The 15,174-nt window shown below is 49.7% G+C and overlaps 2 protein-coding genes across 4 annotated transcripts; one reads left to right on the forward strand and one right to left on the reverse strand.

The window, feature by feature from the left end:
- Positions 1–20: 20 nt before the first annotated feature.
- Positions 21–5,413, forward strand: odr4 (odr-4 GPCR localization factor homolog). Its single transcript, XM_047027414.1, has 14 exons — positions 21–106; positions 577–708; positions 878–1,033; positions 1,281–1,376; positions 1,477–1,583; positions 1,856–1,892; positions 2,068–2,208; positions 2,296–2,406; positions 2,502–2,558; positions 2,657–2,785; positions 2,879–2,966; positions 3,773–3,958; positions 4,946–5,071; positions 5,170–5,413. The coding sequence occupies exons 2-14, from the start codon at positions 610–612 to the stop codon at positions 5,235–5,237; spliced, it is 1,401 nt and encodes a 466-aa protein (XP_046883370.1). The 5' UTR covers positions 21–106; positions 577–609; the 3' UTR covers positions 5,238–5,413.
- Positions 5,414–5,880: 467 nt separating this feature from the next.
- Positions 5,881–11,010, reverse strand: pdca (phosducin a). 3 transcript variants are annotated; one of them, XM_047027446.1, is made up of 4 exons: positions 10,748–11,010; positions 7,119–7,174; positions 6,814–6,953; positions 5,881–6,438 (listed from the first exon to the last, which is right to left on the reverse strand). In XM_047027446.1, exons 2-4 carry the CDS (start codon positions 7,165–7,167, stop codon positions 5,914–5,916), a joined length of 714 nt encoding a protein of 237 aa, XP_046883402.1. In that variant the 5' UTR covers positions 7,168–7,174; positions 10,748–11,010; the 3' UTR covers positions 5,881–5,913. The 3 variants fall into 3 exon arrangements, with proteins under 3 accessions (XP_046883402.1, XP_046883399.1, XP_046883400.1); XM_047027443.1 differs by having other exon boundaries at positions 10,677–11,010; XM_047027444.1 differs by lacking the exon at positions 10,748–11,010 and adding an exon at positions 8,441–8,915.
- Between the last annotated feature and the right edge of the window lie 4,164 nt (positions 11,011–15,174).

Raw genomic sequence — 15,174 nt, forward strand, 5'->3', positions numbered from 1 at the left:
CGACCGTCATCGCTGATCTCGTTTGTAATATCGCGAAGTCTTGCGCAGGTGACACATAGCCTAGACGGCGTAATCAAAAGCGAAGTGCTACTCACCAAACAAGCAGGTACAACAACCCTTACTGGGACATGAAACGTATTTGTTTATGGTTTCAACGCGTGTTAAATTGTAAATATCTGCTATTGTTGAAAACGCCTTGTCTACGGCTAGCTATTCCTTCTCCAATAGCCCGTTAGCCAACTGTCGGTAAAGTTTTCTGGTTGATGTGTCAGTTGTGGCTGGCTAGCTCCCTGAAACAGCTGCACCACTCAATTATATTGCATGCGTGTGGAACTGCGGTTACTGTTAAAATGAGTGCTTTGTGAAATGGCAGGGTTTTAAATTGCCAATAGTTATCCATCAGACTACTTTATTTTTCACCCTGAAACTTGAGTTATGTGAATGAGACGCTTAGCGTATGTTACCTCTGCGGTGCAGTAACTTATCTCCACGTGACCTACTGTATTGTACAGTCAGACTTCTCCCTGTCACAGGTGTGCTAATGTTCCCTCCCCGTTACTTTTCCTGTGATCGAAGGTTCTCCCGCTGTGTGAGTGCAGGCAGCTGAAGATGGGGCGTGGCTACATTGTGGAGGAGATAGTGCAAAAGTACCTGTTCAACCTCACAGCTGCAGGAGCGACCAGCGTGACCGGACTGCTGATCGGACAGGTAACAACGTGTGTGTGTGTGTGTGTCCAATCAGTCAGTCTCAGCTACCAGAGCACCACCACTAGTCAATGTTAAAGACATCTATCAGAATCTGGCCGTTGGACGAGTGAGCTGTCTTTATGACTACACATCTGAGCGTCACCCTGGCCTGGTCCCTGTGTGCCGTCAGAGCGCCCCCCAGAGGGACTACGTGGTACTGGCAGCCAGGACCCCTCCGAGGGACCAGACCGGAGAGGAGCGGGGCCAAGCGTCCAGCGCCACAGCAGCTGGAACATCATTGGACCATGAGACGGATGTGGAGTGGGTGTCAGAGCACGCTCGTCAGGTGAGGATGGGGTGATGTCATACTGGCATACTGGGATGATGTCATACTGGCATACTGCGATGATGTCATACTGGGATGATGTCATTCTGGGATGATGTCATACTGGCATACTGGGATGATGTCAGGAGGATGTGTGTGACCTCATAGCTGGAGGTGACCAGGGATACGGTCCTGTGAGTGTGTGACCAGATGTAAAGGTTGTGTGTGTGTGACCTCAGAGCTGGTGGTAACCAGGAAGTGTGTCCAGGTCTCCAGGATGTTGCCGGGGGGCCTGTCTGTAGTGGGAGTGTTCCTCCTCACCCCCCCTGAGGGGGCTAAGGAGGCGCAGAACACGCTCCGACGGGTAAACACACACACAGACACATACACACATACACACACACATACATACATACACACACATACAGGCAAATACACATGTTCAACTGTGCACGTGTGTGTAGCTGGTGTTTGCGGTGGACAAGCTCATCTCTGGCTGTCGTCTGTGGAGCCTGTCAGAGGATGATGTCACTGACAGAGTCACACTTCACATCTGCTCCACAACTAGGAAGTATCCTTCAGTGCTGCACTCTGATTGGCCAAAGCGAGGTAGGCACTGGGGGGCAACAACCAATGGGATGTAGAGTAGAAGAAATGACTAAAATAATAATCAAACTGAATGTTATTTGTAGTGCATGTTTCACTGGAGAGGCTCAGAGTGCCACAGGTTTCTAAACCCCCAGAGAGCATGTGCAGAACGTGTCTGCTTCCTCCAGGGTCAGGGGTCAGGGGTCAGGGGTCAGTCACGACACTAGGAGAGATTCTTTAACACTTTAACTCCAGAATGGTCTGTAGAACGTTTGATGTAGGAGACCCAAAGGTCAGTTCAACCTCTCCTGTCATATCTCCTTTTTTTCTCCTACCCTCCCATCATCTGTCCTCTCCTCCTCTCCTCCTCTCCTCCTCTCCTCCTCTCCTCCTCTCCTCCTCTCCTCCTCTTCTCCTCTCCTCCTCTGACTGATCCTGAGCACACTGCTTGTGATTGGTTGTTGCAGAGCTCAGCCAAGCCTGCTGATTGGAAGCCCCAGGCAGGCGTGTGTGTGTCGTGGCCCGTGGTGACGTGTAGTGTGGATGTGGACCTTCTGATTCCCCTGGCGCACACACACTCTCCTGGGGACGTGGAGAGCTGCATGAAGGTCTGAGGAACACACACACACGTTCATCCAAAAGCACAAACCCACACTCGCATCCACAACCTGTGTGTGTGTGTGTGTGTGTGTCAGGCAGGGCTCCAGACCTGGGCTCAGCAGATAGAGCGAGGTGTGTGTCTGCTGAACGGCAGAGTGATGTCTGATGACTCGGAGCTGGGAGGAGGAGGAGGAGGAGGAGGGCAGGTCAGTACCACAACCTCACCTACCTCACCTCATACTTATCTGCTTTGGATATGTAATATGTAAGTGTGTGTGTGTGTGTGTTTGTGTGTGTGTAGAAGAAAAACACGAAAGCCGTCCAGCAGACCTTCAGAGCCCAGATCTTGGTCAAAACGGTACTACATTCTTGTTACCATGGTTACATGACACCGTATTTAAGTGATATTACCTTTGGTTCATACTTGTGTGTGTGTGTGGGTGTGTGTGTGAGCAGGCGGCCCCTCCTCCAGAGCCAGGCCCAGCCCAGGTGGAGGCGTGTGGGGGCGTGGCCAGACTGGGGGGCGTGGTCAGCTGCAGAGCCTTCCTCCACAGCAACAAACCCAGAGCCAGGCAGGCTGCACAGGTACACTCACACACACACACACACACCTCTGCACAGGTACACACACACACCTCTGCACAGCTACACCCACACACCTCTGTGTGTCCCTGCCAGGTTATAAAGAGAGACGTCATCGCCACGGTGACCACCAGGGTGGAGATGCTGCTGGAGGACCACTTGATGAGCGAGGGGGGCGACGGAGGTAACGTATGAACAGGATACTGAGATACAGAGTAGAGAGGGGGGCGACCGAGGTAACGTATGAACAGGATACTGAGATACAGAGTAGAGAGGGGGCGACCGAGGTAACGTATGAACAAGATACTGAGATACAGAGTAGAGAGGGGGGCGACCGAGGTAACGTATGAACAAGATACTGAGATACAGAGTAGAGAGGGGGGCGACCGAGGTAACGTATGAACAAGATACTGAGATACAGAGTAGAGAGGGGGGCGACGAGGTAACGTATGAACAGGATACTGAAATACAAAGTAGAGAGGGGGACGACCGAGGTAACGTATGAACAAGATACTGAGATACAGAGTAGAGAGGGGGCGACCGAGGTAACGTATGAACAAGATACTGAGATACAGAGTAGAGAGGGGGGCGACCGAGGTAACGTATGAACAAGATACTGAGATACAGAGTAGAGAGGGGGACGACCGAGGTAACGTATGAACAGGATACTGAGATACAGAGTAGAGAGGGGGGCGACCGAGGTAACGTATGAACAGGATACTGAGATACAGAGTAGAGAGGGGGGCGACGAGGTAACGTATGAACAGGATACTGAAATACAAAGTAGAGAGGGGGACGACCGAGGTAACGTATGAGCAGGATACTGAGATACAGAGTAGAGAGGGGGACGACCGAGGTAACCTAGTGTGTCTGGCAGGACTGGGAGCTGTAGTGTGTTATCCTGACCTGTAGAGGGCAGTGTTGACTGCTCTGTCACCTAACATGAACAGCTAGCTAACACTGCTTGTGTTCCTCCCCCCCCCCCCCCAGGGTTAGCAGGGGACCAGCAGCAGCTTCCTGTCAGGGTGTTTGCTGCGGCGCCGTGCGGAGGTGTGTGTGTGTGCGACTACATGTTTGCCGACGAGGGATTGGCTGACGTGAGCGAGCGAATCAGAGAGATGCTGGACTGGGACACGCCCCCGGAGGACTTGGAGGTCACACAGGAAGTCAGATCAGGTTGGTCACCGTGACACACCGTGTGTGTGTGTGCGTGGGTATACGTGTTTAAGTGTGCTTTTGTTAGGCTGTATGGCTGTGTGTTTGCATCTGTGTGTGTGTGTGTGACATCATAAAAGCCCCAGTATTGAGTAGCTGTAGGAAGTACAGAATGTAGACATGAAGACATGAAGACATGAAGACATGAAGACATGTAGACATGAAGACATGAAGACATGAAGACATGAAGACATGTAGACATGTAGACATGAAGACATGAAGACATGAAGACATGAAGACATGTAGACATGAAGACATGAAGACATGTAGACATGTAGACATGAAGACATGAAGACATGAAGCCATGAAGACATGAAGACATGAAGACATGTAGACATGAAGACATGAAGACATGTAGACATGAAGACATGAAGACATGAAGACATGTAGACATGAAGACATGAAGACATGAAGACATGAAGACATGAAGACATGTAGACATGTAGACATGAAGACATGAAGACATGTAGACATGTAGACATGAAGACATGAAGACATGAAGACATGAAGACATGAAGACATGTAGACATGAAGACATGAAGACATGAAGACATGAAGACATGTGTACCAGGGCCTCAGGCTCGACCTGCCGTGACACACACACACACACACACACACACACACACACACACACACACACACACACACACACACACACAATAACCTACCTGGCATTTAATCAGTTCAATCAATGACACAGGAATGTCAATATTGTATGTAGAAATGAATCACACACACATACAGCTGATCCACATACACACTCCCTAAAAGATTGCATCCATTTTCATTCACCCATGTCTAATAAGTACATTATTTCTTATTGGTCAGATTAGATGTAACTGGGTCACTGATTGGTCAGTTAAGACAGGACGTTTATGCTGTTGGTGGCGCTCAGGTAGATGAATCATAAAGTTCCTTTAAGTGTGTGTGTGTGTGTGTGTTCTTCAGAGCCCTGCTCTATGAGCTCAGAGGAAGCAGATCTTCACAATGTCATGACCCCGACGACCTCCATGACCCCACAGGCCCCGCCCCCTGACCACCCCCAGAAAGAGAGTTCCTTACAGTACTACGCTGGTATGTACTCACCGCTGTGTCAGTGTGTTATCTGGTTCACATCGGTTCATACCTCCTCACCTGACTCACCTCCTGTCTCGCACACCTGTGTTGTCTAGGTGTCGCCATGGCAACGGCCGTCGCCCTCCTCGCCACGGCAACATCACTGCTGTACCTCAGTGACTAATGGAATGTGGACACATTCTTTCTCTTCCACCTTCAGAGTGTGTTGATATCCTTCCACTACTTGTTTGTTGATTGAATAAAAGTTGACAATTGTCTTTCTGTAAGCAACAAGACTTTTATTTTCATTTTCATAAATTCTTAATGAACAGACTTAAATAAACGACAAACTATTGCGTTCAGGCTGGGTGGTTTACTGGTGCGAACGGGTCAGAGGTCGAGGCGAGGATGGATGAGAGGAGGAGGGGAGGAGAGGTGGGAGGTAGGAGTAGGAGGTGAGAGGAGAGGAGGTGAGAGGAAAGGAGGGGGGGGGGGGGGGGAGGGGAGGAGAGGAGAGGAGAAGAGAAGAGGTGAGTGACTGAAGCTGTCTGGTTCTGTGTGTGGCCGTGGTCACAGCACTGGCTGTACTATATGTGTGTGTTACTATTCAGCGTGCGTGTGTGTGTTACTATTCAGCCTTCGTGTGTGTGTTTAATTGACTGCGTAGCATTTGTGTGCATACTATCTGTGTGCTCTTGTGCCAGTGACTACTCGGTGTGTGTGTGTCTGTACTTGGTGTGTGTGTGTCTGTACTTGGTGTGTGTCTGTACTTGGTGTGTGTGTGTGTACTTGGTGTGTGTGTGTGTACTTGGTGTGTGTGTGTGTACTTGGTGTGTGTGTGTACTTGGTGTGTGTGTGTCCTACTCGACCTGGGCCCCGCCCCCCTCCTCCTCCTCGTCAGGGCAGGTGAGCTCCTTGTCTGGCAGCAGGCCGTACTCGTTCAGGAAGGCCTCCACGTCCGTGGCAAAGAACTCCTCGTTCAGGTGCTTCGTCACCGCCACGAAGTTGCCTAGCAACTCGCCGGCCTTGTACACCAGCAGGGTGGGCAGCACGTCTTCAGGGAAACGCTCGCCGGCGCCCGTGGCAACAGCCGTGATGCGGCAGAACTTGACGCTGGGGTACTCTGTGGCCAGGCAGTCCAGGCAGGAGTTGAGCTCCTCGCAGCCTGGGACGCCGTGGGCGTAGATCTGGACTATGACCAGGGTGAGGCGGTGCTCCTTCTCTATCACCTCCAGAAAGGCGTCGCCGCTTTCCAGCTCATGGACCGTGTCGAACTTGGGCCCGAAGCTGAGGCGCTCGTGCATGTCCTGCATGCACTGCTTCCTGTAGCGCCGCAGGCAGTGCTCATCCTCCTCCTGGATCAACTCATACTCCTGAGCACTCATCTGGGGGGGTGAGGAGGAGGGGGGGGGGGGGGAGGAGTGGGGGGGAGAGGAGTGGGGGAGAGGAGGGGGGGGTAGGGGTAGGGGGATGGGAGGAGGGAGAGGAGGAGGGGGGGGGGAGAGAGGAGGGGGGGGGAGAGAGGAGGGGAGGAGTGGGGGGGGGGAGAGGAGGAGGAGGGGGGGTAGAGAGGACGGGGGGGGAGAGAGGAAGAGGTGGGTAGGAGAGAAGGAGGGGGGGGGGAGGAAAGAGAGAGGAGGGTTAGAGGAGAGGAGATGGAGAGATTGAAGATGCGGCATAGTGCTTTGCTAGCTCGTGTGTTTGGCATGTTGTGTTAATTCCTGTGTTTGGCATGTTGTGGTTGAGATGTGGTCCAGTACCTTGCGGTTGAGTTTGTCCTTGAGGTCGTCGGTCTGGGGGCTGGACATCTGCCTCAGCAGCTCTCTCTTACTGGGGGGCAGCGTCTGGTCCACACTGTCCAGCTTGAACCTGCGCCAGTCGTTTATCACTCCCTTAGGGCCTGCACACACACGGAAAGACACACAACATAAACACCATTAAAACATTAACTGGATTCTCATACACGCAGACACAAACACACACAGAGACACACACACAGACAGACACACCCAGACACAGACACACACACAGACACACACACAGACAGACACACACACCCCTGTACCTGTCTTCACCCCAGATGCCTCCTGCTCCTCAGTGGGACTGCCGGACATCTTGGACCTTCAAGAAGAGAAACGAGGTGAGGACACAAACACAGTCCACTGCGTGCGTCGTGGTGAAACGAGGTGAGGACACAAACACAGTCCACTGCGTGCGTCGTGGTGTACTAATGTACCTCGAGGAACGTCTCAGAGACATTCATATTCTCAAATCTTCCATAGTCGTCTGAATATCATGCACACAGGCCAGATCCCACTGCCCAAAGACGCAGCTGCAGTCGACAGTGGCTGTGTTGTGTTCGTTTGGTGTGAAATCCCTGTTTTATTTGTTGGGAGTTTGTAAATAAGTGATCTTACCAAACATTTTAAACCCAGCAGTCCACAGTAGAATGTTAGAAGTGTTTAGTGTTGTTTGTTGGATGTTGTGAGAACTGGCCTTAATTTTCACCTGTAATAACTAGCTGGCCCCGCCCCCTCACCCTGACACTAATGCTGCAGTACAGTCAGATGACCTACATGGATCACTGCATAGGAACTGCATATAGCACAGGCCCTTTCCTGGGATTGGCGTGTGTGTTTGACAATATCATGTCAGTGCTGTGTTTGTTTGTGTGCGTGTGTGCGCTAAGTGTGTGAGTGTGTGTGCTGAATGTGTGTGTTTGGTAATGAAGCCTGTCTCAGAACCAACCACGTCAGTCATATAAACCTCTATAATCCTTACTGTTACACCCCCTCCCCCCACTCTCTCTCTCTCTGTGTCTCGGTCTCTCTCTACCTCTCTCTCTCTACGTCTCTCTCTTTCTACCTCGCTCGGTCAATTTTATTGGCCTGTCCGCTCAGCCCTGTACATCAGCCTAATCTGACTGAGTTTGTGTGTGTGTGTGTGTGTGCACAGATGGCAGTATAGACGGTACTGAGTAGCTTTCTAGTAACACGTCCCAGTATCTAACGTACATGTCCCACCGGCCCTGTCCCACCGGCCCTGTCCCACCGGCCCTGTCCCACCTGCCCTGTCCCACCGGCCCTGTCCCACCGGCCCTGTCCCACCGGCCCTGTCCCACCGGCCCTGTCACTCACTTAGCATCTCAGTGTTTCTCCACTGTTCTTCAATGCAGCTCAAATATGATGATTGTTGTGCCATGCATAGAGGCTAAGATGTGGTTACTTTGGGGCTCAGAGTATGTAGGTAAGGAAATATACCATTCAAATGGGATTGTATAGGTCGCGTGTACTATTTGCCCAAAACACAGTGTATATTAAGGTGCTAATTTGATCTGGGTCAGTTGAACATGACAACATGAAGGAAGATGTAGGAGACTGATCTTACCTGTGAGGCTGTTAGTCTGGAGAACGTCTGCAACCAGTCTGTCCCTGACGTGTCTGCTTCTGGTCTGTCTGTTAGTGGTCTGTGTTTGTGGTCAGCCTGTCTGTCTTTGTGACTGTCTGTTTGTCTGGCTGTTTCTGGTCTATGCTGTCAAGTTTGTCCGTCTGTCCGGTGGCTTGGTGAGGGGAAGTGACCAGCTGAGGGAGGCCAGGACGGGAGAACAGGAGGGTCTAATCTTCATCATCGTCATCATTATTACTCCTAGACTCGTCATATTGTGACGTCCAATCATAATCCATAATAGGATTAGTAGTCAGCCAACTAGCTCCCAGACATTTCTCATGAGTCTCTCTCAAGGCCTCGGGAAGTGTGGGAGTTTATTATTTAACATTTAACACAGAATCTTCTAGATTCTACCTTCTCTAAGTGTTTTTTTTTTCTCTGCCCGTAACCTCACTTTTCCTTCTACCCTCACCCTCCCCTCACCCTCCCCTCACCCTCCCCTCACCCTTCCCTCAGTCTCCCTCAGCCTCCCCTCACCCTCCCCTCACCCTCCCCTCACCCTTCCCTCAGTCTCCCTCAGCCTCCCCTCACCCTCCCCTCACCCTTCCCTCAGTCTCCCCTCACCCTCCCCTCACCCTCCCCTCACCCTGCCCTCACCCTCCCCTCACCCTCCCTTCACCCTTCCCTCAGCCTCCCTCCCTTCCGTCTCTCCCTTCCTGCCTCACCCCCTAACCGGTTTAAGCAGCACTTATTAAACCATTATTCTTGCGAAATAGAAGTCTGCAGATTCAAGTAGAAACACGCAGTCGGTAGAGGAATCTCCCTCTGTTTTCATGACTCAGCTCATCTCCTCTCATGCCTCAACATCTTCACACAGAGAGAGAGAGGAGGAGGGGGGGAGGGAGAGAGAGAGGTAGAGAGAGAGAGAGATGTTTGGTAATGGTGTTACTAAAGAGAGATCTTCTCTGCACAGTGGAAACAGGAAATGATAAACCCCCCTGTCTCTGACCTCATGGTCCAGTCTGCCCAGGCATCATACAAAGACCAGGAATGTTCCAGCTTTCAACACAGGGCCCCCAGGAGTCTGCTTGATTTATAACTTGAGAAGAAGACTCCCTTATTTCCTTTCCCCCTCCCTCCTCTTCTCATCCCCCTCTCCTTCACCCCCCCCCCCCCCTCTTCCTCTCCTCCCCCTCTAACTTCTCCCGCCTACCTCCTACCCTCCTCCCTCCCTCCTTCACCACCCTGCCCTGTAAGGTCAGAGTTGGGCCACTAGGGGGCGTTCCAGGCTGGCAGGACTGCAGGGCTCAACGTTAACATTTAGTGGGTTTGAAACTTAATGGCCCCAAGACAATTTTTCCTGGCCCCCCCTCCAAAAGTTGTAATTGATCATTGTTACAACAAAACCAAAGACTTGTAAATTATGTTATTCTGTTAACATGTTTATCCATTTATTAAACACATCCTGGAGATTAGAGAATTACAATTTGACAACCACTCAGTCATTTACATTTAGTCATTTAGCAGACGCTCTTATCCAGAGCGAATTACAGTAAGTACAGGGACATCCCCCCCAGTCACTCACTACTCAACTCTTGATTGGCCAACGGTGCGCCCCACGAGCTGCAGTTATTTATGCATTTAGCAGATTGCAAAACATGCAGGATGTTAAGTTGTACAATGCCATTTTTTTCTTCCAATCAATGCTTTGCAGTGGTCTGATCAGGCCAGTGAGTTGCTAGTTTAACTGTCCAGACGTTACTTTTTACTGGCCCCGGGCCATCGGGCCAGCGTTGTTGTCGAGCCCTGAGGACCAGTCTGAACATGCACTGTGTGTCTGCATAGGAAGAGCACAAGCTCCTTGTTGAGCAAAGCAATTGTAATGTGGTAATTTTTTTACTTTTTGTATTTAAGATTCTTATATGTTTATGGTATGCACCTTCCTGACGCAGTCATTGTCATTCCTACATGGCTAGTAAAGTTGATTCTGATTCAGACCACACCAGACCAGACCACACTTAACCACACCACACCAGACCAGTCCACACTTAACCACACCACACCAGACCAGACCACACTTAACCACACCACACCAGACCAGACCACACTTAACCACACCAGACCAGACCACACTTAACCACACCAGACCAGACCACACTTAACCACACCACACCAGACCAGACCACACTTAACCACACCACACCAGACCACACTAAGCCAGACCACACCAGATTACCTGATTACTTAGAACCACAAGAACTGCTCTGGTGTGGGTTGGCTGAAGTCTCTTCAAGCCCCTTGTCGTACCTCTGGCTGGGCCAAACCCAGCTCCAGGTCTCTGTGGTTCCTGGTGAGAGACGGCGATCTCAGTTACTAGAAAGCAGAGCTCCAGGGTAGGGTGATGGAAGGGGATCTGTCTGGGCCGGAGACGTGTTGCATCAGGAGCAGCCATTATCACACACACACACACACACACACACACACAGAGAACACACACACACACACAGAGAACACACAAGGCTGTCACAGGTTGTCGAGACCTGTGAAAGTTGTTTCTGAGAATGGCATTGTTTCTCTTGAGACAGGACAGGATGAACAGGAACACAGGGAATTAAACGGCTTTTGTAGGAGTGTGTTAATTTCTCAACAACGTCAACAAAGAATCTTCTAGACTTTTGTCTGGGTGAATAACCGTAACCCATTTGTGACATCACTGTCCAGGAATGCATCACAGAGGAAATAAACGCAGATTTCATCTTGGAACAAGTGACGTTCCTTCTTGAAGTGAATTTGTATTCATTTGTATGAACGGTTAGCTTACATTTCAGTTTATTTATTACCTCCTCCATCATTAACTCTGTTGTGAACAAACAGAAATGGAACGGAAACAAACAGGAAATGACATCATATGTATTGTGATCCTCTTTACCACTAGGATCATTGGCTGTTTATGAATCCACGTTTTTTCCGTTCTTGTATTCTTCGATTGACGTCATCTTACATTGCCAAAGTACGGTTCCAATCCAAAGAACACAAAGTGAACACGGAAGTGTTCTTGATCCGCCCCTTTTATCAAGGATGCAGGATGGTGACTTGGTCAGCAAGACCACATCTGATTTCCCAGAAGTCATTGCAAGAACACGCATCTCCAAACGTTCTCCGGCCTCGCGGTTTTGCAAGACCGTTCTCGTAAGACCCTTGGCTCGCTTCTGAAGAACGCAAGTACGTTCTTAACGTTCCCTCGGATCGATTAACAGCTGTTGTGTCTTCAGACTATGTAAAAGGGAGGGAGGAAGATCAGGTTTATGTCATCTGCACATCAACAGTGTACTTGGCTATCTACGTTCACTTCTTATTCTTTCAGCGTTTATCCAAACTGATGTAGAAGTAAAGCATGTAGAAAGTACAGCAGAAGATCAAGGATCAGAAGTTCATAGTTGTGACAGTGTTTCAGAGTCAGAAAACACATTGTTATTACCAGACAGTGCAGACTGACCACGTTGTGGCAACAAGTCAAGTGTAACAATATCAGACAGAGGAGGAGTGATAGCACACACACACACACACACACACACAGGTAGACAGACACACACACACAGTAGACACATGAGTTCACCAGGTGCCTCCCAGGTGTGTGACAGGTTTTCAGCTACCTGTCCCTCCCTGAGTTCAGTCACAGCATGCTGTCATGCTGTCACCAGCTCTGTCACCTGTGCTGTCACCTGGTGAGGTCATCCAGTTGTGTGTGTGTGTGTGTGTGGTTTCAACATGCATTTGTGTTTATCTTTCTTTCTCAGTCTCTCTCTCTCTCACACACATTTCTTGGTGTGTACTTGGTTACCTGGGGGAATGTTATGGTAACAAACTGGCCTCTGATTGGCTGCCACATGGGGCCTGTATTGTCAGGACTGCAGGAAGTCAGATGGGGAGATAAGATGTCAGCTACACACCTACACTCACGTAAACACAGTCAACGCACTCATATATACACACTCATATACACACACTCATATACACACACTCATATAAACACACTCATATGTACATCCTCATGTATACACACTCCTCTCTCTTCCTCTCTCTTTTCCTCTCTCCCTCTCTCCTCCTCCCTCTCTCCTCCTCCTCTCTCTTCCTCTCTCTCTCTTCCTCTCTCTCTCTCCTCCTTTCTCTCTCCTCCTCCCTCTCTCCTCCTCCCTCTCTCCTCCTCCCTCTCTCCTCCTCCCTCTCTCTTCCTCTCTCCTCCTACTCTCTCTCTTCCTCCCTCTCTCTCTCCTCTCTCCCTCTCTCCTCCCTCTCTCCTCCTCCTCTCCTCTCTCTCTCCTCCTCCTTCTCTCCTCCTCCTCTCCTCCTGTATTGTTGTGTGTTTTTAGTTCACATTCCAGTGAATGTTTATCTTCCTTTTCTCTCTGTAATACCAGTTTGGGCAGCTTTCCCAGAGCAGCTGAAACAGCACCACAGAAACACAGACTGCATCCCCCCTTCATCCCACCATCCTCAGTGTGAAAAAAAGGATTCCTGGCAAATGCTCTGCATGTCTATAATGTTTTTGTATTAATATGATTCGAGTTCTATTACCAGCATGCCACTAAAACAGGTAATGGCTACTTTTTACTTACATTTAGTCATTTAGCAGACGCTTTTATCCAGAGCGATTTACAGTAAGTACAGGGACATTCCCCCCGAGGCAAGTAGGGTGAAGTGCCTTGCCCAAGGACACAACTTCACATACTTAAGTATATGTCAGAGCCCATACTTATTTACTTAAACTTAAGTTACCACCCACCACACACACACCCTAACCACCCCCAACCTTTTTTGAAAGGTTGGAAAAATAATCAAATAGGTAAAAATTGTTTTTTTTGAAAGGTTTAAAATAATGCTCCTACTTTTTCTTTTTTGTGTCGTGTGATAAAAAGGTACAAACAAACTTGGAAATGATTTTTTTGAAAGGTTGAAAATAATTTTCTCAAAAGAGTTTATCAAAAAGTTTATAAAGAAAGAGATATTCTGGATGAGAAGGGAGTCAGTGATGTGGACTATTCTGGATGAGAAGGGAGTCAGTGATGTGGACTATTCTGGATGAGAAGGGAGTCAGTGATGTGGACTATTCTGGATGAGAAGGGAGTCAGTGATGTGGACTATTCTGGATGAGAAGGGAGTCAGTGATGTGGACTATTCTGGATGAGAAGGGAGTCAGTGATGTGGACTATTCTGGATGAGAAGGGAGTCAGTGATGTGGACTATTCTGGATGAGAAGGGAGTCAGTGATGTGGACTATTCTGGATGAGAAGGGAGTCAGTGATGTGGACTATTCTGGATGAGAAGGGAGTCAGTGATGTGGACTATTCTGGATGAGAAGGGAGTCAGTGATGTGGACTATTCTGGATGAGAAGGGAGTCAGTGATGTGGACTATTCTGGATGAGAAGGGAGTCAGTGATGTGGACTATTCTGGATGAGAAGGGAGTCAGTGATGTGGACTATTCTGGATGAGAAGGGAGTCAGTGATGTGGACGTGGCTGATGATAGAACCCGTCCTGATCACCCACGAGGGAGAGGTTCAGTATTGTCTGTGTCAAAAAGGACTCCTGGCGAATGCGCAGGCTGTCTATAGCATCTTTTTGTAATTATGAATTAATATGATTTGAGGTCCATTTACCAGCGTGACACTAAAACAGGTAGTAGTACACTTCTTTCATTTAAATTAAGTGAAAAAAATCAGAACTCAAAACTTCCAACTTTTACCAGTCTTTTTAAACATGAGTATCTGTAGTTGTACTTGACTGACGGATGTGTGTACTTTTACCATCTCTGACCACCCACTCACACATACACACACACACCCTTTCCGCCCACCCACACACACACACAAACTCACACACACCTAGCAGGCGTCCCCAGAGTGAGTTCACACATCTCTGCCTGGCACCAGGCTGTTGACTCAGGAAAGACCGAAACCTCCCCTCACCTCCCCCCTCTCCTCCCCCCTCTCCTCCCCCCCTCTCCTCCCCTCTCCTCCCCTCTCCTCCCCTCTCCTTTCCTCCTCCCCTCTCCTACCCCTCACCTCCCCACCTCCCCTCTCCTCCCCCTCCCCTCTCCTCCCCTCTCCTCCCCTCTCCTCCCCTCTCCTTTCCTCCTCCCCTCTCCTACCCCTCACCTCCCCACCTCCCCTCTCCTCCCCCTCCCCTCCCCCTCTCCTCCCCTCTCCTCCCCCTCACCACCTCCCCCTCTCCTCCCCCTCCCCCTCTCCTCCCCCTCACCACCTCCCCTCTCCTCCCCCTCACCACCTCCCCTCTCATCGCCCTCACCTCCCCTCTTCCCCTGCCTGAACACTTCCCTCTCCTCCCCCCTCTCCTCCTACTCCCCCTTCCTCTCCCTTTTTCCAGGAAAGTTTGATGTCAGACATGAACTATCTGCCAGGAACCAGCGTTTCTCTACAGCCACATTAATCTCTACCTCTTTACTGTGCAAAAACACAGTAAAGTAGAGCAGAGTAGGGTATAGCACAGTAGAATAGAGTACAGTATAGTATAGTCCAGTAGAGCAGAGCTGAGAAGAGCAGAGTAGAGTAAAGTTTCACTTCGGTTCAGCCACACCAAATAAATAAATCAAAACAATTTCAGTATGACTATTTAATATTTATTAGATCATGTAAACATTCATCTTTGGAGGTATGCTTCCACTGCAGAAAGCTCTTTGCCTGAGAATGCATTGACACAAATGAACAGGTGATGAC

This window comes from Hypomesus transpacificus, chromosome 10 (assembly GCF_021917145.1).
Source record: "Hypomesus transpacificus isolate Combined female chromosome 10, fHypTra1, whole genome shotgun sequence".
In the NCBI taxonomy this organism is placed as follows: Eukaryota; Metazoa; Chordata; class Actinopteri; order Osmeriformes; family Osmeridae; genus Hypomesus; species Hypomesus transpacificus.